General features: G+C 45.9%; 1 protein-coding gene across 4 annotated transcripts in view; it reads left to right on the top strand.

The window, feature by feature from the left end:
• Window positions 1-21,749, top strand: part of LOC115157114 (zinc finger protein 521-like) — a 166,415-nt gene extending 144,666 nt beyond the window's left edge. For all 4 annotated transcript variants that reach the window (XM_029705065.1, XM_029705063.1, XM_029705064.1 and 1 more), the window contains exon 9: window positions 20,222-21,749. In XM_029705065.1, the coding sequence (XP_029560925.1) occupies window positions 20,222-20,251 (30 nt within the window). In that variant the 3' untranslated portion in view covers window positions 20,252-21,749. The remainder of the gene's footprint in view (window positions 1-20,221) is intronic.
• The last annotated feature ends 1,772 nt before the right edge of the window (window positions 21,750-23,521 follow it).

Here is a 23,521-nt window from a genome sequence, read left to right as displayed (position 1 = left end):
CTGGGACTGTGGAGCTCCATGGACCCCATCTCCCTCCCAGTGACAGGCTTGGATCTCACATCCTCTTCCCCCCTTCCACCCCCTGCCTCAGTCTAATTAGTGTGTGTAGCCCAGGGCTCACGTCCCACCAAGACTCATCCCCCCCATCTCCCTCCCAAGATGGCTCCCCTAAGAAAGATCCTTAATTGGGTTCTTTAGTCATAGTCTCCATTTTAAGTGTGGAAAGGCATCTGTGTTGGTAGCTATCACCTCAGAAATCAGCTCAGATTTTTCTCTTTCTCTCGCTCACTGCTTTCTTTATCTCTCTCTTTTCACTGTCTCATTCTCCCCATCTCCCTCCCTCTCCATCTGCTCTCTCTCTCAATTCCTGTATGTATCTCTCGCTCTCTCTCTCTCTCTCTTACTTTCTCCCCATCTCCCTCCCTCTGCCTTCTCTCAATTCCGGTATATATATCTCTCTCACCATCTCTCTCGCTTTCTCTCCATATCTCTTTCTCTTTCTCCCCATCTCCCTTCCCTTCCTATTTATATCTCCCCTCCCTCTTTCCATCCCTCCCTCTCTCTGTTCTCTCTCTCCTTCCCTCTTTTCCGCTCTGTAGTCGCTTCATTAAATGAGGCTCTATAATAACCCAGTGGTTGTGCAGTTGTTTTGCTACCTCAGTCAAACGTCACTGCATAGTGGGTTTCTAGCACCATTCACTGGTCTACTTAGACAGGGTAATGATTATCATTTGGTGGAACAAAGCACACTAGCCCTCCAATAAGGGATCTGTCTTCTCCCGTTGCACCTCAAAAAGTATCACGATTCAGGATATGACCCAGATGCAGACACAGGAGGTGGATGGTTCGGTACTCAGAATATTTATTATCACATAGGGTCAGGCAAAAGGTCAGGACGAGAGCAAGCAGAGGTTCATAATCCAAGGCAGAGTCAACAAGGGACAGAACGGCAGGCAGGCTCAGGGTCAGGGCAGCTACAAAGGTCGGAACCGGGAAGACTAGAAAACAAAACTAGAGAGTAATACAGGTAACACATGGGAAACATGCTGGGACGACTTGACGAGACAAGACGAACTGGCAACAGACAAACAGAAAACGCAGGTATAAATACTGTAGAGTATTTGTGTCATCAAGGCAAAGGGTGGCTACTTTGAAGAATCTAAAATCTAAAATATATTTTGATAGTTTTACACTTTTTTGGTTACTACATGATTCCATATGTGTTATTTCATAGTTTTGATGTCTTCACTATTATTCTACAATGTAGAAAATAGTAAAAATAAAGAAAAACCCTTGAATGAGTAGGTGTGTCCAAACTTTTGACTGGTACTGTATACGGAGGGTACGGGGCAACAGAAGATGAACAGCAGAGGGGCTAAGGACTTTAAAGATGGGGAATGGAACAATAAAACGGGGGGAAAGTTTTCGAGACTCCGCCTGGAGGGGCAGATCACGGGTGGACAGCCACACCCTCTGCCCGGGTCGATAGCATGGAGCCAGGGTCCGGGGGCGATCCGCTTCTCACCGATACATGGAGGAGGTCTAAAGAAGAGCGGACCAAGCTCTCTTCCAGGTATGCCGACAGCGGTGAATGAACATCTGGGCCGAGGGTATGCTGACATCTTCCTCTTGCTCAGGGAAGAGGGGTGCTAGTAACCCAAGGAACACTCGAAGGTTGAGAGTCCAGTGGCCGAGCAGGGAAGGGAGTTGCGGGCGTACTCCACCCACACAAGTTGCTGGCTCCAGGTGGTGGGGTTGGCAGAGACGAGGTAGCGAAAAGTAGTTTCCAGGTCCTGATTGGCTCGCTCCGATTGGCCGTTGGACTGGGGATGAAACCTGGAGCACAGGCTGGTCGATGAACCATGGAGGGTGCAGAATGCTTTCCAGAACCTGGACGAGAACTCAGGACCCCAATCAGAGACCATGTTGACTGGAAGTCCATGGATCCGGAAGATGTGCTGCACCATAAGTTGGGCCGTCTCCTTGGCTGAGGGTAACTTGGGAAGGGGAATGAAATGTAAAGTTTTGGAAAACCTATCCACCACAGTAAGGATGGTGGTGTTGCCATCTGACGGAGGGAGACCGGTGACAAAGTCCAGGGATATATGGGACCAGGAGCGATGAGGAACATGGAGTGGTTGAAGGAGAGTCGAGAATTTCAATAAGCATTTCTCTACGGCTGGCCATGATTTCCTCCTGGCTACCCCAACCCCGGCCAACAGCTCCGCACATGCCGCAGCTACTTTCCCAAGCCTCCCTAGCTTCTCCTTCACCCAAATCCAGATAGAAGATGTTCTGAAAGAGCTGCAAAACCTGGACCCGTACAAATCAGCTGGGCTAGATCTGGACCCTCTTTTTCTAATATTATCCGCCGCCATTGTTGCAACCCCTATTACCAGTCTGTTCAACCTCTCTTTTGTATCGTCCGAGATCCCTAAAGATTGGAAAGCTGCCGCGGTCATCCCCCTCTTCAAAGGGGGTGACACCCTAGACCCAAACTGTTACAGACCTATATCCATCCTGCCCTGCCTTTCTAAAGTCTTCGAATGCCAAGTTAATAAACAGATCACTGACCATTTCGAATCCCACCGTATGTTCTCCACTGTGCAATCCGATTTCCAAGCTGGTCACGGGTGCACCTCAGCCACGCTGAAGGTACTAAACTATATCATAACCGCCATTGATAAAAGACAGTACTATGCAGCCGTCTTCATCGACCTGGCCAAGGCTTTTGACTCCGTCAATCACTGTATTCTTATCGGCAGACTCAACTTCTCAGATAGAGTTCAGTGTGTCAAATCGGAGGGCCTGTTGTCCGGACCTCTGGCAGTCTCTATGGGAGTACCACAGGGTTCAATTCTCGGGCCGACTCTTTTCTCTGTATATATCAACGATGTCGCTCTTGCTGCGGGTGATTCCCTGATACACCTCTACGCAGACGATACCATTCTGTATACATCTGGCCCTTCTTTGGAGACTGTGTTAACAAACCTCCAAACGAGCTTCAATGCCAAACAACACTCCTTCTGTGGCCTCCAACTGCTCTTAAATGCTAGTAAAACTAAATGCATGCTTTTCAATAGATCGCTGCCTGCACCCGCCCGCCCGACTAGCATCACTACTCTGGACGGTTCTGACTTAGAATATGTGGACAACTACAAATACCTAGGTGTCTGGCTAGACTGTAAACTCTCCTTCCAGACTCATATTAAACATCTCCAATCCAAAATTAACCTCTCTTGGGTAGGTGGGACGAAATCGTCCCGCATTATTCAACAGCCAGTGACACATCAGAGCGCCAAATTTAAAACCACAAAATGTCATAATTCAAAGATCTCAAACATAGGACTATTTTACACCATTTTAAAGACAAGACTCTCGTTAATCTAACCACATTGTCCGATTTCAAAAAGGCTTTACAGCAAAAGCAAAACATTAGATTATGTTAGGAGAGTACATAGCCAGAAATAACCACACAGCCATTTTTCAAGCAAGCATATATGTCACAAAAACCAAAAACACAGCTAAATGCAGCACTAACCTTTGATGATCTTCATCAGATGACACTCCTAGGACATTATGTTATACAATACATGCATGTTTTGTTCAATCAAGTTCATATTTATATCAAAAACCAGCTTTTTACATTAGCATGTGATGTTCAGAACTAGCAACTAGCATACACACTGCAAACTTCCGGTGAATTTACTTAATTACTCAGCATAAAACGTTCACAAAATACATAACAATTGTTTTAAGAATTATAGATACAGAACTCCTTTATGCAATCGCGGTGTCAGATTTTAAAATAGCTTTTCGGCGAAAGCACATTTTGCAATATTCTGAGTAGTTAGCCCGGCTATCACGGCTAGCTAATTTGACACCCACCAAGTTTGGCCCTCACCAAACTCAGATTTACTATAAGAAAAATTGGATTACCTTTGCTGTTCTTCGTCAGAATGCACTCCCAGGACTTCTACTTCAACAACAAATGTTGTTTTGGTTCGAAATAATCCATAGTTATATTGAAATAGCTCAGTTTTGTTCGTGCGTTCAGGTCACAATCCGAAGGGTGATGCGCAAGCGCATTTCGTGACAAAAAAATTCAAAATATTCCATTACCGTACTTCGAAGCATGTCAAACTCTGTTTAAAATCAATTTTTATGTGATTTTTCTCGTAAAATAGCGATAATATTCCAACCGGGCAACGTTGTATTCATTCAAAGACTGAAAGAACAAAATGGAGAATTCACATGAACGCGCATCTCCAGTGTCACTGTCCCCAGGCAGGCCAGTAAAAAACTCTGCTGCTGTTCTTTGCCCAGAGACTGCAGACATCTCATTACACTTTCTGGCGCCTTCTGAAAGCCAATGGAAGCCTTAGAAAATGTCACGTTACAGCACAGATGCTGTATTTTCGATAAAGAGGCTACAGATGGACAATAAATTGTCAGACAGGGCACTTCCTGTATGGAATCTTCTCAGGTTTTGGCCTGCCATATGAGTTCTGTTATACTCACAGACACCATTCAAACAGTTTTAGAAACTTTAGAGTGTTTTCTATCCAAATCTACTAATTATATGCATATTCTCGTTTCTGGGCAAGAGTAGTAACCAGATTAAATCGGGTACGTGTTTTTATCCGGCTGTGAAAATTCTGCCCCCTAGCCCCAACAGGTTAAATCTAGAATCTGCTTCCTATTTTGCAAGAAAGCCTCCTTCACTCATGCTGCCAAACATACGCTTGTAAAACTGACTATCCTACCGATCCTCGACTTCGGCAATGTCATTTACAAAATAGCCTCCAACACTCTAATCAGCAAACTGGATGCAGTCTATCACAGTGCCATCCGTTTTGTCACCAAAGCCCCATATACCACCCACCACTGTGACCTGTATGCTCTCGTCGGCTGGCCCTTGCTACATATTTGTTGCCAGACCCACTGGCTCCAGGTCATCTATAAGCCTTTGCTAGGGAAAGCTCCGCCTTATCTTAGCTCACTGGTCATGATAACAACACCCACCCGTAGCACGTGCTCCAGCAGGTATATCTCACTGGTCATACCCAAAGCCAACACCTCATTTGGCCGCCTTTCCTTCCAGTTCTCTGCTGCCAATGACTGGAACGAATTGCAAAAATAGCTCAAGTTGGAGACTTATATGTCCCTCACTAACTTTAAACAGCTATCTGAGCAGCTAACCAATCGCTGCAGCTGTACACAGCCCATCTGTAAATAGCCCATCCTATCTACCTACCTCATATTTACTTTTTTGCTCTTTTGCACACCAGTATTTCTACTTGCACATCATCATCTGCACATCTATCACTCCAATGTTAATTTGCTAAATTGTAATTACTATGGCCTATTTATTGCCTTACCTCCTCACGCCATTTGCACACACTGTGTATTGCCTTTTTTTCTATTGTATTGTTGACTGTACGTTTTGTGTATTCCATGTGTATCTCTGTGTTGTTGTTTGTGTCGCACTGCTTTGCTTTATCTTGCCAGGTCGCAGTTGTAAATGAGAACTTGTTCTCAACTGGTCTACCTGGTTCAATAAAGGTGAAATATATATATTTTTTAAAAGAGCCCAATGAGCCTGCCTTGAGTTGAGGCGCTTGGCAGTGAGGAGATATTCCAAATTCTTATGGTCGGTCCACACTAAGAATGGATGTTCCGGCCCTTCAAGCCAGTGCCTCCACACCTCCAGCACCGTCTTAACCACCAGAAGTTCCCGATTTCCCACATCATAGTTCCCAGCAGAATTGAGATGATGGGAAAAGAAAGCGCAAGGATGCAGCTTTTGGTCCTGGCAGAACACTGGGACAGGACGGCCCCCACTCCAATGTCCGAGGCGTCAACCTCCACCACGAACTGACAGGATGGGTCCAGATGGATCAGGATGGTGGAAGTGCTGAAACGGTGCTTCAGATCCAGAAACGCCCGGTCAGCAGCAGGGGACCACATGAACGGAACCTTAGGAGAGGTGAGTGAAGAGGGGGTAGGCCAGGGTGTTGTAGAGTCGAATAAAGCAGCAGTGGAAATGAGCAAATCCCAGGAAACGTTGCAGCTGCACTCTGGATGTGGGTTGGGGCCAATCCACAACCGCTCTCATCTTGTCAGGATCCATCTGAATGTTCCCTGCAGCGATGACGTATCCCAGAAGGAGACAGTGGAAAAATCTTCTTTAACAAACAACTGGTTCTCCAGGAGGTGCTGGAGGACTTGTCGGACATGGAGAACATGCTCTTGAGCTGACCGGGAAAAGACAAGGATGTCGTCGAGATAGACAAACACAAACCAGTTCAACATGTCACGGAGCACATTGTTGACCAGAGCCTGGAACACTGCAGGAGCGTTGGTCAGACCAAACGGCATTACTAGGTACTCGTAGTCTCCTCTAGCCATGTTGAAGGCTGTCTTCCACTCATCTCCTTCCCGTATCCGAACCAGGTGGTAGGCGTTCCGAAAGTCCAACTTCCAAAAAATTGTCGCCCCCTAGGGGCGCTCGAAAGCTGAGGAGAGGAGTGGAAGCGGGTAACATTTTTTTTTACAGTGATGTCATTGAGGCCCCAGTAGTTGATACACAGGTGCAGGGTTTTGTCCTTCTTTACCACAAAACCCTGCGCCGGCAGGGGAAGATGAAGGATGCATGATCCCAGCAGTTAGAGAGTCCTCAATGTATACCACCATGGTCTTGGTCTCCGGGCCAGACAGGGAATAAAGCCGCCCCCCGAGGTGGTGTGGTGTCCGGCAGGAGGTCAATAGCGCAATCATAGGGTTGATGCGGAGGAAGGGATGTGGCGCGAGCCTTGTTGAAAACCGCCCGGAGGTCCTGGTACTCTGCGCGAACCGCGGAGAGATCCAAGGCTTTTCACAAGCCCGCAGAACGACGTCCCAGGGCAAGCTGCGCTGCCTTAAGGCAATGTGCATGGCAGAACAGGCTCCAATCCAGGATAGAACGAGTAGCCCAGTCAATCAGGGGGTTTTGCCTCTGGAGCCATGAAATCCCAAAGCCACAGGTGTATGAGGAGATTGAATTAGTAGAAACTGTATGGAATCACTGTGATTACCCGACACTCGCAGGTTAACGGGAACCAGTCCAAAGCTCTGGCGTCCATGGGAATGGAGAGGAGTTGAGTAGAGATACCCAGCTCAGATACCAGGGTAGCGTCCATGAAGCTCTCGTCAGCCCCAGAGTCAATGAGCACCCGGAGAGATTTTGACCAGTCAGCCCACAGCAGGATACCGTGGAGTGGAGTGTGAGTAATGGGAGTTTGGAAACTCCCTGTATGGCCCACCAGCGTTCCCGTACCTACTGATGAGCCTGATCTTTTACTGGACAGGTGGATATGTAATGTCCTGTTGTACCACAATACAGGCAACTGTTGGCACTCTGCCTGCGTAAATGTTCACTAGGAGACAATCTAGCCCTGCCCTGTTGCATGGGATCAGGAGAAGATGAGCCGCTAGTCCCAGATGATCCCAGAGGAGGTTCGGGGGATTTCGGATTCTCTTGGGAATGCAGGTGTCGGGGATTTCCGGGGTTCTTCGGAGGCGAGGGTGAAACCATGGACGAGCGAGTGTGGCTGAGAACAGACCTTCTCTCCCTCCTGTGTTCCAGGAGGCGCCCATCGATCCTTATAGTCAAGGCTATGAGGGAGTCGTGGTCCCTGGGTAACTCCCGGGCTGTGAGTTCCTCTTTGATTTCCTCCAATAATCCATAAAGGAAGGTGTCGAACAGGGACTCCGGGTTCCAGGCACTCTCGGCGGCCAGCGTACGAAAGTCAGCCGCGTAGTCTGCCACACTTCGGGAGTCTTGATGAAGTAGCTTCTGAGCAGCCTCTCTCCCGGACACATGGGAATCAAACACCTTCCTTACCTACTCCACGAAATCTCCAGACTAAGGCAAACAGTGGATTGTTGATCCCACATCAGTAGTAGCGAGGGTACTGAGCGCCCGGGAGGTTTCCGTTGTGGCTTGCTCCAGTAATGAGTTGAACATACAGTTGAAGTTGGAAGTTTACATACACCTTAGCCAAATACATTTAAACTCAGTTTTTCACAATTCCTGACATTTAATCCTAGTAAAAATTCCCTGTCTTAGGTCAGTTAGGATCACCACTTTATTTTAAGAATGTGAAATGTCAGAATAATAGTAGAGAGTGATTTATTTCAGCTTTTATTTCTTTCATCACATTCCCAGTGGGTCAGAAGTTTACATACACTCAATTAGTATTTGGTAGCATTGCCTTTAATTGTTTAACTTGGGTCAAACATTTCGAGTAGCCTTCCACATGCTTCCCTCAATAAGTTGGGTGAATTTTGGCCCATTCCTCCTGACAGAGCTGGTGTAACTGAGTCAGGTTTGTAGGCCTCCTTGCTCGCACACGCTTTTTCAGTTCTGCCCACACATTTTCTATGGGATTGAGGTCAGGGCTTTGTGATGGCCACTCCAATACCTTGACTTTGTTGTCCTTAAGCCATTTTGCCACAACTTTGGAAGTATGTTTGGGGTCATTGTCCATTTTGAAGCTTTAACTTCCTGACTGATGTCTTGAGATGTTGCTTCAATATATCCACGTAAATTTCCTTCCTTGAGAAGATCATTATGGCCAAACAGTTCTTTTTTTGTTTCATCAGACCAGAGGACATTTCTCCACAAAGTACGATTTTTGTCCCCATATACAGTTGCAAACCATAGTCTGGCTTTTTATATTGGGGTTTTGGAGCAGTGGCTTCTTCCTTGCTGAGCGGCCTTTCTGGTTATGTCGATATAGGACTCGTTCTACTGTAGATATAGATACTTTTGTACCTGTTTCCTCCAGCATCTTCACAAGGTCATTTGCTGTTGTCCTGGGATTGATTTGCACTCTTCGCATCAAAGTACGTTCATCTCTAGGAGACAGAACGCATCTCCTTCCTGAGCGTGTGACGGCTGCGTGGTCCCATGGTGTTTATACTTGCGTAATATTGTTTGTACAGATGAACGTGGTACCTTCAGGCATTTGGAAATTGCTCCCAAGGATGAAGCAGACTTGTGGAGGTCTACAATTGTTTTTCTAAGGTCTTGGCTGATTTCTTTTGATTTCCCCATGATGTCAAGCAAAGATGCTCTGAGTTTGTAGGTAGGCCTTGAAATAAATCCATACGTACACCTCCAATTGACTCAAAGGATGTCAATTAGCCAATCAGAAGCTTCTAAAGCCATGACATCATTTTCTGGAATTTCCAAGCTGTTTAAAGTCACAGTCAACTTAGTGTATGTAAACTTCTGACCCACTGGAATTGTGATACAGTGAATTATAAGTTGACCTCTCTGGTATCATTGGGACGATAGCGTCCCACCTCGACAACAGCCAGTGAATTTGCAGGGCGCCAAATTCAAACAACAGAAATCCCATAATTAAAATTCCTCAAACATACAAGTATTATACACCATTTTAAATGTAAACTTCTTGTTAATTTAAATTGGCGCGTTATGTTCAGTAATGCATTGTCTCAAATAACATCTGGTGAAATTGCAGGGAGCCAAATCAAATTACAGAAATACTAATCATAAATATTGATTAAAGATACAAGTGTTATACATAGGATTAAAGATAAACGTCTTGTTAATCCAGCCGCTGTGTCAGATTTCAAAAAGGCTTTACGGCAAAAGCACACCATGCGATTATGTTAGGACAGCGCCTAGCCACAAAACACCATACAGACATTTTCCAGCCAAGGAGAGGACTCACAAAAGTCAGAAATAGCGATTAAATGAATCACTTACCTTTGATCTTCATCTGGTGGCACTCCCAGGACTCCATGTTACACAATAAATGTTTGTTTTGTTCGATAATGTCCCTCTTTATGTCCAAAAACCTCTGTTTTGTTGGTGTGTTTAGTTCAGTAATCCAAAGGCACATAGCGCGCTCTCAATATCCAGACGAAAAGTAAAAAAAGTACAATAAAGGTTTGTAGAAACATGTCAAACAATGTTTAAAATCAATCCTCAGGTTGTTTTTGTCATAAATAATCAATAATATTTCAACCGGACAAAAGCTTCGTCAATAGAAAAGGAGAAACAAGAAAGGCGAGCTCCTGATCACGCACTGGACTCATGTCTGGAAATGTCCACTGTTCACTCATTGAAAGTGCTGTATCTCCCTCATTTTTCAGAGTAAAAGCCTGAAACAATGCCTAAAGACTGGCTACATGGAGAAGAAGCCATTAAGATTGTGAACTGGGTCCTAAGTCTTTGTATGGTGGATAGGCTTTCAATGGAAAAACAGCCTTTCAAAATAATAGTACTTCCTGGATGGATTTTCCTCGGGTTTTTGCCTGCCATATCAGTTCTGTTATACTCACAGACATTATTTTAACAGTTTTGGAAACTTTAGAGTGTTTTCTACCAATTATATGCATATCCTAGCTTCTGGGCCTGAGTAGCAGGCAGTTTAATTTGGGCACGCTTTTCATCCAAAATTCCGAATGCTAGTGAAGTTAAATCATCTGTCTGTAAACAATTATTGGAAAAATGACTTGTGTCATGCACAAAGTAGATGTCCTAACCGGCTTGCCAAAACTATAGTTTGTTAACAATACATTTGTGGAGTGGTTGAAAAATGTGTTTTAATGACTCCAACCTAAGTGTATGCAAACTTCCGACTTCAACTGTATGGTCACGGCATTCATCCAAGGTATGGAGTCCCTCCATAAGGTTCTGAAGTAGATCCTCGTGTTTTCCAATGGTGGCTCCTTGCAGGGAGAGCTGGTCTGAGTCTGCTGGATTGAGGGCAAGCAGAGGTTTGTAATCCAAGGCAGAGTCATCAAGGGACAGAACGGCAGGCAGACTCAGGGTCAGGGCAGGCATAAAGGTCAGAACCTGGAAGACTAGAAAACAGAACTACAGAGAAGGTAACACACGTAAAAGACGCTGGGATGACTTGACGAGACAAGTCGAACTGCCTAACAGACAAACAGAAAACACAGGTATAAATACACAGGGGATAATGGAGAAACATGTGAGACACCTGGTGGGGGGTGGCGAGAAGCAAAAAACAGGTGAAACAGATCATGGTGTGATAAAGAGATGGCTCTTTTGTCTATCCAGCCAGACTATTCCAGCTATTACTCATTTATTACATGGCTATTATACACACAACCACATGCCAGAGGCTAGACACAATAAGATACACACCAAAGTCTCCCCACTCCACCCTAGCCCCAGAGCTGTACTGAATGTCCATGTGTCCCCAGACACCACACAAGATGGTTGGTTACCAAGGAGACCATGGCGGTGGTGGCCAAACAGCGAACAAGGTCAGCCCTCCCTACGCCCAAATAAATCAAATCAAATTTTATTGGTCACATACACATATTTATCAGTTGTTATTGCGGGTGTAACAAAATGCTTGTGTTCTGCGCTACCGCAGTGCAGTAGTATCTATAAACAAATCACAACAATACACACAAATCTAAAAGTAAAAGAATGGAATTAAGAAATATATAAATATTAGATTGAGCAATGTCATAGTGGCATTGACTAAAATACAGTATATACTAATACAGTCAATAAGTGTTGACTGTGGAGAGTGCCAGCTGCTAGTTTTATTAGTTGTATTTATTTATTTGATTGTATTCTTCATAAGCCTGGCCTGAGGCCAAACAGGAAGAGATTGCCCCCCTAGTGGTCGTGCCAACAGTGTGGAATGGAGATCACTGCAAGCAAAGGGGGACTGAGTCAATACTGGCCTGGGTTCAATTAAACCCGCGATCACTTCTCAGACACAACCCAGGGAATGTAGCACTGGGACTGCATGGGCCTTCTCTGTCTGGTCATAGGGGTGAACTTCACATATACAGGTTAGGTATGATCAGTCTTTTTACAGTAGCTGGTGAAAACACCACAGAAACAATGGCTATTTAGAGCTGTGTGGAATGAAATAGCATTTGTCCAGTGCTTTGTGTTAGTAGTTCGGATACAGAATGACCCAGAATGTCATTTAAAGGAGCCCAATGTTCCTGTTTAACTTGTGATCTGTTCTGAGGCCTTTGAGTTCTTTGCTCAGCGTATCTGAGCAGCAGTGTGCTCTGCTCTTATGCCTTAATTAAACTTCTGACTGATGACTAGCAGTGTGCTGTGGCTGGATCTCTGTGGTTTGGCGCTCCACTTGCTCCCTGTGCTCCAGATCCAGCTACTGTATGTTAGCAGACTTATGTCCGCTACGAGCAGAGAGGTAGTTTCAGCACACACTCAGTAGACATGGGGGGATAGCCACTACTGTTTAGACAGGGGGGATAGCCATTACTGTTTAGACAGGGGGGATAGCCACTACTGTTTAGACAGGGGGGATAGCCACTACTGTTTACACATGGGGGGGAAAAGCCACTACTGTTTAGACATGGAGGGATAGCCACTACTGTTTAGACATGGGGGGGATAGCCACTACTGTTTAGACATGGGGGGGAAAGCCACTACTGTTTAGACAGGGGGGATAGCCACTACTGTTTAGACATGGAGGGATAGCCACTACTGCTTAGACATGGGGGGCTAGCCACTACTGTTTAGACATGGGGGGATAGCCACTACTGTTTAGACATGGGGGGATAGCCACTACTGTTTAGACATGGGGGGATAGCCACTACTGTTTAGACATGGGGGGATAGCCACTACTGTTTAGACATGGGGGGATAGCCACTACTGTTTAGACATGGGGGGATAGCCACTACTGTTTACACATGGGGGGATAGCCACTACTGTTTACACATGGGGGGGAAAGCCACTACTGTTTAGACATGGAGGGATAGCCACTACTGTTTAGACATGGGGGGATAGCCACTACTGTTTAGACATGGGGGGATAGCCACTACTGTTTAGACATGGGGGGATAGCCACTACTGTTTAGACATGGGGGGATAGCCACTACTGTTTACACATGGGGGGGGGAAGCCACTACTGTTTAGACATGGAGAGGTAGCCACTACTGTTTAGACATGCGGGGATAGCCACTACTGTTTAGACATGGAGAGGTAGCCACTACTGTTTAGACATGGAGAGGTAGCCACTACTGCTTAAACATGGAGAGGTAGCCACTACTGTTTAGACATGGGGGTCATAGCCACTACTGTTTAGACATGGGGGTCATAGCCACTACTGTTTAGACATGGAGAGGTAGCCACTACTGTTTAGACATGGGGGGATAGCCACTACTGCTTAAACATGGAGGGATAGCCACTACTGTTTAGACGTGGGGGGGTAGCAACTACTGCTTAGACGTGGGGGGATAGCCACTACTGCTTAGACATGGGGGGATAGCCACTACTGTTTAGACATGGGGGGATAGCCACTAATGCTTAGACATGGGGGGGATAGCCACTACTGCTTAGACATGGGGGGATAGCCACTACTGCTTAGACATGGGGGGATAGCCACTACTGTTTAGACATGGGGGGATAGCCACTACTGTTTACACATGGGGGGGAAAGCCACTACTGTTTAGACATGGAGAGGTAGCCACTACTGCTTAAACATGGAGAGGTAGCCACTACTGTTTAGACATGGGGGTCATAGCCACTACTGTTTAGACATGGGGGTCATAGCCACTACTGTTTAGACATGGAGAGGTAGCCACTACTGTTTAGACATGGAGAGGTAGCCACTACTGTTTAGACATGGGGGGATAGCCACTACTGTTTAGACATGGGGGGATAGCCACTACTGTTTAGACATGGAGAGGTAGCCACTACTGTTTAGACATGGAGAGGTAGCCACTACTGTTTAGACATGGGGGGATAGCCACTACTGCTTAAACATGGAGGGGATAGCCACTACTGCTTAGACGTGGGGGGGTAGCAACTACTGCTTAGACGTGGGGGGATAGCCACTACTGCTTAGACATGGGGGGATAGCCACTACTGTTTAGACATGGGGGGATAGCCACTAATGCTTAGACATGGGGGGGATAGCCACTACTGCTTAGACATGGGGGGATAGCCACTACTGCTTAGACATGGGGGGATAGCCACTACTGCTTAGACATGGGGGGATAGCCACTACTGCTTAGACATGGGGGGATAGCCACTACTGCTTAGACATGGGGGGATAGCCGCTGCTAGGGCTGTGAGCTGTATGACAAAAACAATTGTGCATGTCTTGGATGGATACAGGTAGCAGAAGGGGAGTTTGTGCTGGAATCGCTATAAGTTCTTGTTGATGTGAATATATGAGTTAGAAGAAAGTTTCCGTTGCCTACATGCATCTCAACTTAGGATTCAAAATAAAATAGATTGTTTTGGCGTTTTTCTGTCTTTCAATGTCAGTTGAAATGTCACAAATCAAAATTACCTGACAACTCCCTAAATTGTTATTTAGCAAATGATTCAATCATTGTTGTGAATTGGTGCGCATAAAACGTGTCAACAAAGGTTTACCATTTCAATTATGTCTCTTTGAGGCCTAATGAGAATCTGATGTTTTTCACCTGGCCTGGTCTATGCTCTCTGTTGCCTGGCATCACGCTTGTAAAATATAATGTATCCTCGACTTTCCCCCAGTTTGAGGGGTCCCCCGAGACCCAAGCTTAGAGAGTAATTATTGTTCATTCCATCAGCTTTCTGAACACTCTATAAAGTCACAGCTCTGGGTTGTAAAAGACAGGCTACAACCAGAAAGAATGAGTTGAGTTTTTAGTCCTGCTATAGTTTTGCCTAGTTTGTAGATTAGGGACTGACGCATGCCAGATCTTACAACTCCTAGATAGGCATTTTAAGTATCAGCTAACCACATCATATGTTATAGCAATCTGTCAGTCGATGGCACAGTCGATAATGTGGCACGCAACCATTGGTTGATGCATGCAACATCTGAGCAGGGGAACGCGACCTAGGAGTAAACGAGAGGTTTAAAATGGCAGCTGATCTTTTTCCTCTGCAGGGCCTTGCTGCACTGGAGCCCAGACCGGTGCTATTGATGGTGACCAGAGGAATTGGAAACTACATAAAGAATGATTAGTTAATAAATCAACTCCCCAGCCTGCATGCACTTTCCCTGTCTCTCTCCTCCCTCTCTCTCTATCTCTCTTCCTCTCCTCCTCTGTTAAATTCTTTAAGACATTTGCATGGGTTTTCATAGGTACACAGGACCCCTGCCGGGCGTTCTCCCTCCCTCCCTCCGTTCCCTCTCACCCCCCGAGGGCGTTCCAGCAATATGATGTAATCTGATGAAAGAAGGCGGATGGAGGGTTAACGGTGGCAGAGAGCCAGTCGATGGAGGAGAGAGAGGAGGAAGAAGAGCCTTCTCAGGCACAGGCTTTATTCAGGAGAGAGGCGCATGCTCATTATTGATCAGAGCAAAACTTTATTTAGTGGAGAATTGACTGCTAAGGGTTTTACCTGGGCTCTGCTGGTAACTGGGACCTGCAGTATAGCAGCATGGTGTATGTAGCCCAGCGGGTGGTCGGGAAGAAGAACCATGGGGGGGTAAGGGAGAGTGTGGGTAAGAGAGGGGGAGATTGAGGATAAAATAGGGGGAGATGCGGGGTAAGTGAGGGTGAGATTGGGGGTTAGGAAAAAAGAAGATGGGGTAGCAGGGAGATTGGTGGTAAGGGGTTTAGTGGTTGGGGTCAGTCAATCTGTTATGAATTGACCTGTTTGATTTAGGTGACATTGGTGGGCTGAGGTTAGGAGCTGAGGCAGTGTATTTGCTGTATTTCACTGTGTGAATGGTTGCACACATTGGCCTTCAAGAATTTCATAAAATGATGGAGTCGAAATTGAATGATGGAGTTCTTATTTTCTCTCCCTCTTTATCACTCTCTCTCCCTCCCTCCGTTCTCCACTGATATACAGAACAGTATCTATCTTCCACTCTGTGGAGTTCAATATCCACAGAGGTAAAGGTATCATTTTCCTTTTACCTTTTTTTCTCTCTTTCTTTCTTTTCTTTCTATTTCCCTCCAGCCTGCATGGCTGCCACGGCCACTGAAGTCGTTTAGCACCGTCCTTGAAAAAGCCCTCAGTGAGAAAACTACTGGCATGTTTAAGGAAAAGGTAGAATGCAGTGTGTGTCAGACAAAGCTGGGATGTGCAAGGGGTAGGGTGGTGGATATGGGGGGGGGGTACTCCCCAGGGGGGTTATTTTCCCCTCTAATAGCTGTTACGAGCCCTACATTATATCCAAGGAGCTACATTCCTTTGGGGTCCAGACACACACACATACACACACACATACACACACACATACACATACACATACACACACACACACGCGCGCGCGCGCACACACACGTACACATACACACACACACACGCAGGCACACTCTCCCTCTCTCTCTCTCTCTCTCTCTCCCTCTCCCTCTCTCTCCCTCTAACACACACAGACACAGAAAAAAGCACACACTCTCTCCCGGCCGCTTTGCTCGCTCCGTGTCAATATCCTGCCATTTGAAGTCACGTACTGCAGGGGCTTCTGGGAGTCACCGAGGAGCCAGGCTGACGGGTAATGGGCCGCATTCATTAATAAGGTTGCCGTGCTCCTGTCCCTCCCCGGCAATGCCACGGATGTCTTCACCGGGGGGATGGGAGGTGGGGGGGGCCGTCCCGTGGGGACTCTCCTCCCAGACTCACTTAAAGGAGCTTTATTTCATCGAGAGAAGAGAGAAAAGAGAGAGAGAGGAGAGGGAAGCAGAGGAGAGAAGAGAAGCCGGGGCCGGCTCTTTAAAATGAAGTGCGGGGGCCCAGATGGGGCCCCAGGCAAGCTGAGGCTAACCCTTCTAGGGGTCAAACTCCCTCCTGCCCCCGTCAAACAGCTTATTACCCCACCTGTCGGAAAGTAATCGCCCTGGCTGAAAGGAAAGCTGTCGAGGTGTTTAAATGCTTTATATGGAGGCACTTGAAAGGGTAAAGAGGGAGGGGATGGAGGGGAGGGGAGTAATGGACGTGGCCTAGCCTGCCTTAGGGATCCTGCTATGTTGATAAGACTGAAGGTGACTGCAGTCAGTGCGTTGGTAAACTCACCTTTATGGCTCAGGCTCGCTGAAGGAGTCACAACCTTTTGTGGTTCAGGGTCTTTCCATGTTGTTTATTCAAAGAGAATTCAAACCTACCCAGAGTAGGAGTTTGCGTACATGTGAGGGTGAGAGTGTGTTTGAACTGTATGTCACTGTTCTTCTTTGTGTGTGTAATCAGTGTGCTGATGAGTGTGTGACAGGTGTGCCTAGTCCGTGGAAGTGTAGCGAGTCCAAGGCCATGTTTTTAACAGAGCGCAGCAAGTGGGGCATGTGGTTTGCATTAAAGGGATTAGCAGTCACTTCAAAAGATGACCTGGATTCGGCCCACCAGGGACACCAGTTACACACCCCCTGGTCCACACACACACACACTCCCTCCTTTAAAGAACCTAGCTGGCGCAGCTGCCCCCACTACAACCACTCTCCCTCACTGCACCACACCCCACTGGTGAGTGTGAGAGTGTTTGTGTGTGTGTGCAGGGTTGCGTAGGTTACTTTCTAAATGTAATCCGTTACAGTTACTAGTTACCTGTCCAAAATTGTAATCAGTAATGTAATTTTTGGATTACCCAAACTCAGTAACGTAATCTGATTACGTTCCGTTACTTTTAGATTACTTTCCCCTTAGGAGGCATAAGAAGAAGACAGAAATGTATGTTTCCAATTGATCGACATCTATTGCAGGATATATCAATGTTAAAGTTTAAATAGCTGGCCATATATTGATGTTAAATGTTACTTTATGGGTTGGTTAAGTAGGCTTCTTCTAACCCATCGCTTTCTACTACATATAATAATACGATAAAATTAAATCAGCAAAAAAAGAAACGGACGTTTTTCAGGACCTTGACTTTCAAAGATAATTCGTAAAAATCCAAATAACTTCACAGATCTTCATTGTAAAGGTTTAAACACTGTTTCCCATGTTCAATGAACCATAAACAATTAATGAACATGCACCTGTGGAACGGTCGTTAAGACACTAACAGCTTACAGACGGTAGGCAATTAAGGTCACAGTTATGAAAACTTAGGACACTAAAGAGGCCTTTCAACTGACTCTGAAAAACACCAAAAGAAAGATCCCCAGGGTCCCTGCTCATCTGTGTGAACGTGCTTTAGGCATGCTGCAAGGAGGCATGAGGGCTGCAGATGTGGCCAGGGCAATAAATTGCAATGTCCATACTGTGAGACACCTAAGACAGCGCTACAGGGAGACAGGATGGACAGCTGATTGTCCTCGCGGTGCCAGACCACGTGCAACAACACCTGCACAGGATCGGTACATCCGAACATCACAGCTGCGGGACAGGTACAGGATGGTAACAACAACTGCCTGAGTTACACCAGGAACGCACAATCCCTCCATCAGGGCTCAGACTGTCCACAATAGGCCGAGAGAGGCTGGACTGAGGGCTTGTAGGCCTGTTGTAAGTCAGGTCCTCACCAGACATCACCGGCAACAACGTTGCCTATGGACACAAACCCACCGTTGCTGGACCAGACAGGACTGGCAAAAAGTGCTCTTCACTGACGAGTTGCGGTTTTGTCTCACCAGGGATGATGGTCGGATTTGCGTTTATCGTCGAAGGAATGAGCGTTACACCAAGGTCTGTACTCTGGAGCGGGATTGATTTGGAGGTGGAGGGTCCGTCATGGTCTGGTGCGGTGTGTCATGGCATCATCGGACTGAGCTTGTCATTGCAGGCAATCTCAACGCTGTGCGTTACATGGAAGACATCCTCCTCCCTCATGTGGTACCCTTCCTGCAGGCTCATCCTGAAATGACCCTCCAACATGGCAATGACACCAGCCATACTGCTCGTTCTGTGCGTGATTTCCTGCAAGACAGGAATGTCAGTGTCCTGCCATGACCGGGGAAGAGCCCGGATCTCAATCCCATTGAGCACGTCTGGGACCTGTTGGATCGGAGGGTGAGGGTTAGGGCCATTCCCCCCAGAAATGTCTGGGAACTTGCAGGTGCCTTGGTGGAAGAGTGGGGTAACATCTCACAGCAAGAACTGGCAAATCTGGTGCAGTCCATGAGGAGGACATGCACTGCAGTACTTAATGCAGCTGGTGGCCACACCAGATACTGACTGTTACTTTTGATTTTTGATTTTGACCCCCCCCCTTTGTTCAGGGACACATTATTCAATTTCTGTTAGTCACATGTCTGTGGAACTTGATCAGTTTGTCTCAGTTGTTGAATCTTGTTATGTTCATACAAATATTTGCACATTTTAAGTTTTCTGAAAATAAACACAGTTGACAGTGAGTATCTGGTGTTGACACTGAGTTTATATCTTTACATTACAAACCAAAGTCTATCAGAATTCCAGTCATTCCAATAAATGTTATACCCCTTGATCTTCAGGAATAGGACTTGGAAATATGGAAGTGTAGATTAGCACAATTAAGAATTTATTAGCCAACCCTACTCTGTTGTTTATGATTTTGTTGTCATGGAGGACTGATTGGGCTCATTGATTCGAGTTGAAAAATAAATGCTGCGCTCATGGAATGGCATGCTTTGAACACTACTGAAAGTGCTATTTACAAAAGTAATCCTCAAAGTAATCATCTAGTTTTTCAAAAGTATCTGTAATCTGATTACAATATTTTTGCTGGCAATTTAACGGATTACAGTTACCATTTTTTTGTAATCCCTTACATGTAATCCCTTATACTCCCCAACCCTGTGTGTGTGTGTTAATATATTCCATCACAGATATTACATGGGAACTGTTGTTTCCATGGCCACAGCCATTGATCTGATGTTGGTATTGATGGTTGGGGATTGAGATGTTGTAGGGTGGGAGATGTTGGATGGAGGGAGATGTTGTCAGCTCAGTGGTGGCGTGTCAGTGTGTCAGGAGAGGATTTAACCATGTTTAATCCCTTGGAGGACCAGAACATATGGCTCCTCATAACCGTTTGACTGCTGCTCGGGTTGATTGAACATACACCCACATCCTGACATTCACCACTAACAACACTACATTATGTCAATCACTAACCCTCTGAAAAACCAATGGTGAATTCATTATTTGGTATTAGGAATATGCCTTAATGTTAATGAGAAGACATTCAGTGTTCGAATTCAAACTTTCTAAACGGAGTAAATGTTGAATGAAATGAAATGTCCTTGTGTTCAATTTGATCTTGATTCAGTCGTTTCATTCCCTTCTCTCTCTATCCCTCTCTGTTCTTCTTCCTGTCCAGAACCACACGCTGACTCAGCACAGCAGTTAACCAGGCAGATCATCACTTGGCCTGAGGAGCAGAGGAGAACCATACGGCGAGGAGGAGAATCATGTCTGACCCAGTCAGTCCTCCAGCCACCGTCAGTGCAATAGCCCACTGGCTCTATTACACTGAACTTTGGATTCACTTCACATCAGGAAGGACCATGTCACACAAAAAGAAAAGGACAGATGAAAGACAGAGGTGTGAAATAAAGACAGAAAAACGTATCTCTGGTCTTTGTCTGGTCGTCATGTCAACAAAACTGGACAACTATCTTTGTAAATAGAAGTACTTCTTCATGTGTTGCTTAATAACTCCAGCTAAATTGTAGTCTTATACAGTACAGTATTTGCTAATGTACAGTTCAGAACCGGTTGTCCCCAAAAAATAGAGATAAAAAAAAGCTAAACAGAGAATGCCACTGTCAATCAGAAGATGTGGAACTCATCCACAATATGTTGGCGAAACAGGGTGCCATTGTGGGGTATTATTATATAGGGAACAGGAAGTTGTGGTATGGTCAGTCAGGACCCTTTTCATCAGCACACATTTCCTGTATGTGACACTATCCTGACCTGGTCACTTATGACAGAAGGGAGTAGCAGGATGCTCGATCACCAGCAGAGCCTGACATGACATCACAGGTCTCATTCCAACATGGCTGCCATTCCAGTTGACCAGCTGAGGACTAAGTTGTGCATTTAATCTGGTCCGCCTGCCTACCTGCGCATGGACAAGTTCAAATGAGACAAAGATAAATAAAATAAAAATGGGAAAAACAGGACAGGGTTCTGATATATGCAAAAGCAGTGACACAGATTTGAAAAGGCCAGCTAGCTACTCTGGTTGGCACGGGAACAGAGACATCGTGAACCCCCCTGTGTCTCCTAGAGCATCATGGGAAATCTCCAGCCCACTGACTCAAACCTGTACGTTTCTGTTATTAATGTTTACTGCTCGTTCAAGCCTGGAGATTACTGGAAAAATTATGTCATTTTTCTTAGCTCTTTGTATTACATTTTTTTTGCAACGGGGAATAAATCCATTTTGATTTGGGGTCGTGGGGGAGACTACATGTATTAGGTCTCTCTGGGGGATTCTCTGGGGGATGTGCTTAAACTTATGTCCTGGGCTCTCCTTGAGAGCTCCCAACTTCTCCTCTTCCTTCCCTGTTTCCTGCGGTATCCCATTGCTCTGCTCAAGCTGGAAGCCATTGTGGCATTATAATACACCAATATAAATCATTCTGTTATGTAAATGTTTTTGCATTCATTGAACCTGAGATGCACTTTTGTATGAAACTTTAATGTTTTGATCTTTTGATTGAGAATTGTTCGTACTCAGTTTACAGGAAATTAACCACCATCTCCTGCTTCAGCAAAAGGACAGTTATCTTGTCTGTTATTCAAATGTTATTGTAAAAATATCGAGTTCTGTATTTGGCAGACCTCGTTTTTTTTTGGTGTTGCACATGTGATGGAAATATTAAAACTGTATGAAAAAATGGCGTGTGTGTGTGTGTGTGTGTTTATGCATGCATGTGTGCGTGTGCATAGAGTATGTGTGTGGATCAATTAATTTGATTAAGTAGCAAAATGGGCCCTTGGCAGCATAAACATTATCATCTTCAAAAGCTTACTTTGCATTTTTGGTTTTAAATCAAATTCCATCCTTTTCGCTAGTTCCCTTGTGGCTCTGCCTAACGAACATCTGAGCATCTTAAGGGAGGTCTGCGTTATTAATGACTCCATTACCCATCACCCTGTGCGGTCCCATTCCACACACCCTCGCACCAGGCCTATTAGGGAGCGTGCAGCACTCCAGGGGACCAATGGAAAGGAAGGATGTCTGTGCCGAATGGGACAAAGGGCCAACTAGTAACATCTGTCTGTCTTTACAGATGATTCCTCACAGCAATGAGATGAAAAACACAGTCCAAAATAACTTATGACAAGGGACATGAGTATGTCATGCTAAAGCATACATTTAACAAAGACAACAAATTGAATAAGATTATAGAATACTTTATTAATGTTTTAATAAAATTATGCCACTTTTTTTCTAAACAAAATTAAGATTAGAAATAAATTAAATCAGCAGGGAGTATTCATTTGTACATATAGTATTATGATTCACCAACCTACCGTCTTAATACATCAATACTGTCACGCCCTGACCTTAGAGATCCCTTTTATTCTCTATTTGGTTAGGTCAGGGTGTGACTAGGGTGGGAAATCTATGTTTTCTATTTCTTTGTTGGCCGGGTATGGTTCTCAGAGGCAGCTGTCTATCGTTGTCTCTGATTGGGGATCATACTTAGGCAGCCTTTTTTCCCACCTTTGTTTGTGGGATCTTGTTTTTGGTACTGTGCTGTATGCCCTACTGAACGTTACGTTTTCATTTTGTATTTATTTTGGTTTTGTTTCGGTGTTCATCTAAATAAAGAAAGATGTACGCTTACCACGCTGCACCTTGGTCTAATTCTTCCCTCAACGAACGTAACAGAAGATCCCACGACCAAAGGACCAAGCAGCGTGGCCAGGAGGAGCAGGGATCCTGGGCCCGGGAGAAAAGGGAGTGGAGGACATCATGGACATGGGAGGAGCTTATGGCAGGGGACAAGACCCTGCCATGGAAGCAGGCAGAGGCAGCGAAGGAGGATCAACGGCGACTCCGAAGTTCACGACCACGACGGAAGCCCGAGAGGCAGCCCCCAATTGATTTGGGGGGGGGGCACACGGGTTGGTCGGCGAAGCCGAGGGGCAAGTCTGAGAGCGAGGAGGAATATTGGGATAGACTGAGCGAAGACTATTGCGAGATAGTTGAGGGGTGATGAGGTAGAGTGGATGCATTGGTGTCTGGAGCAAGACAGTCGCCGTGAGGAGCGTGGGACCAGTCAGGCACCATGTTTTGCGGAGATACGCAATGTGTCTCCAGTGCGCATCCACAGCCCGGTGCGTTCTGTGCCAGCTCCTCGCACTTGCCGTGCGAAAGTGAGCATTCAGCCAGGACGGGTTGTGCTGGCTTAGCGCTCCTGGTCTCCAGTACGCCTCCTCGGTCCAGGATATCCTGCGCCAACTCTACGCACTGTGTCGTCAGTGCGTCTTCACAGCCCAGTGCGTCCTGTGCCAGCGCCCCGCACTTGCCGGGCTAAAGTGAGTATCCAGCCAGGACGGGATGTGCCAGCTCTACGCTCCAGACCTCCAGTGCACCTCCATGGTCCAGTATATCCTGCACCGGTTCTACGCACCAGGTCTCCAGTGCGCCTCCACAGCC

Source organism: Salmo trutta, chromosome 21, assembly GCF_901001165.1.
Source record: "Salmo trutta chromosome 21, fSalTru1.1, whole genome shotgun sequence".
In the NCBI taxonomy this organism is placed as follows: domain Eukaryota; kingdom Metazoa; phylum Chordata; class Actinopteri; order Salmoniformes; family Salmonidae; genus Salmo; species Salmo trutta.
Note: the sequence above shows the minus strand (reverse complement) of the source record. Positions and strands in the feature narration are given on the sequence as shown.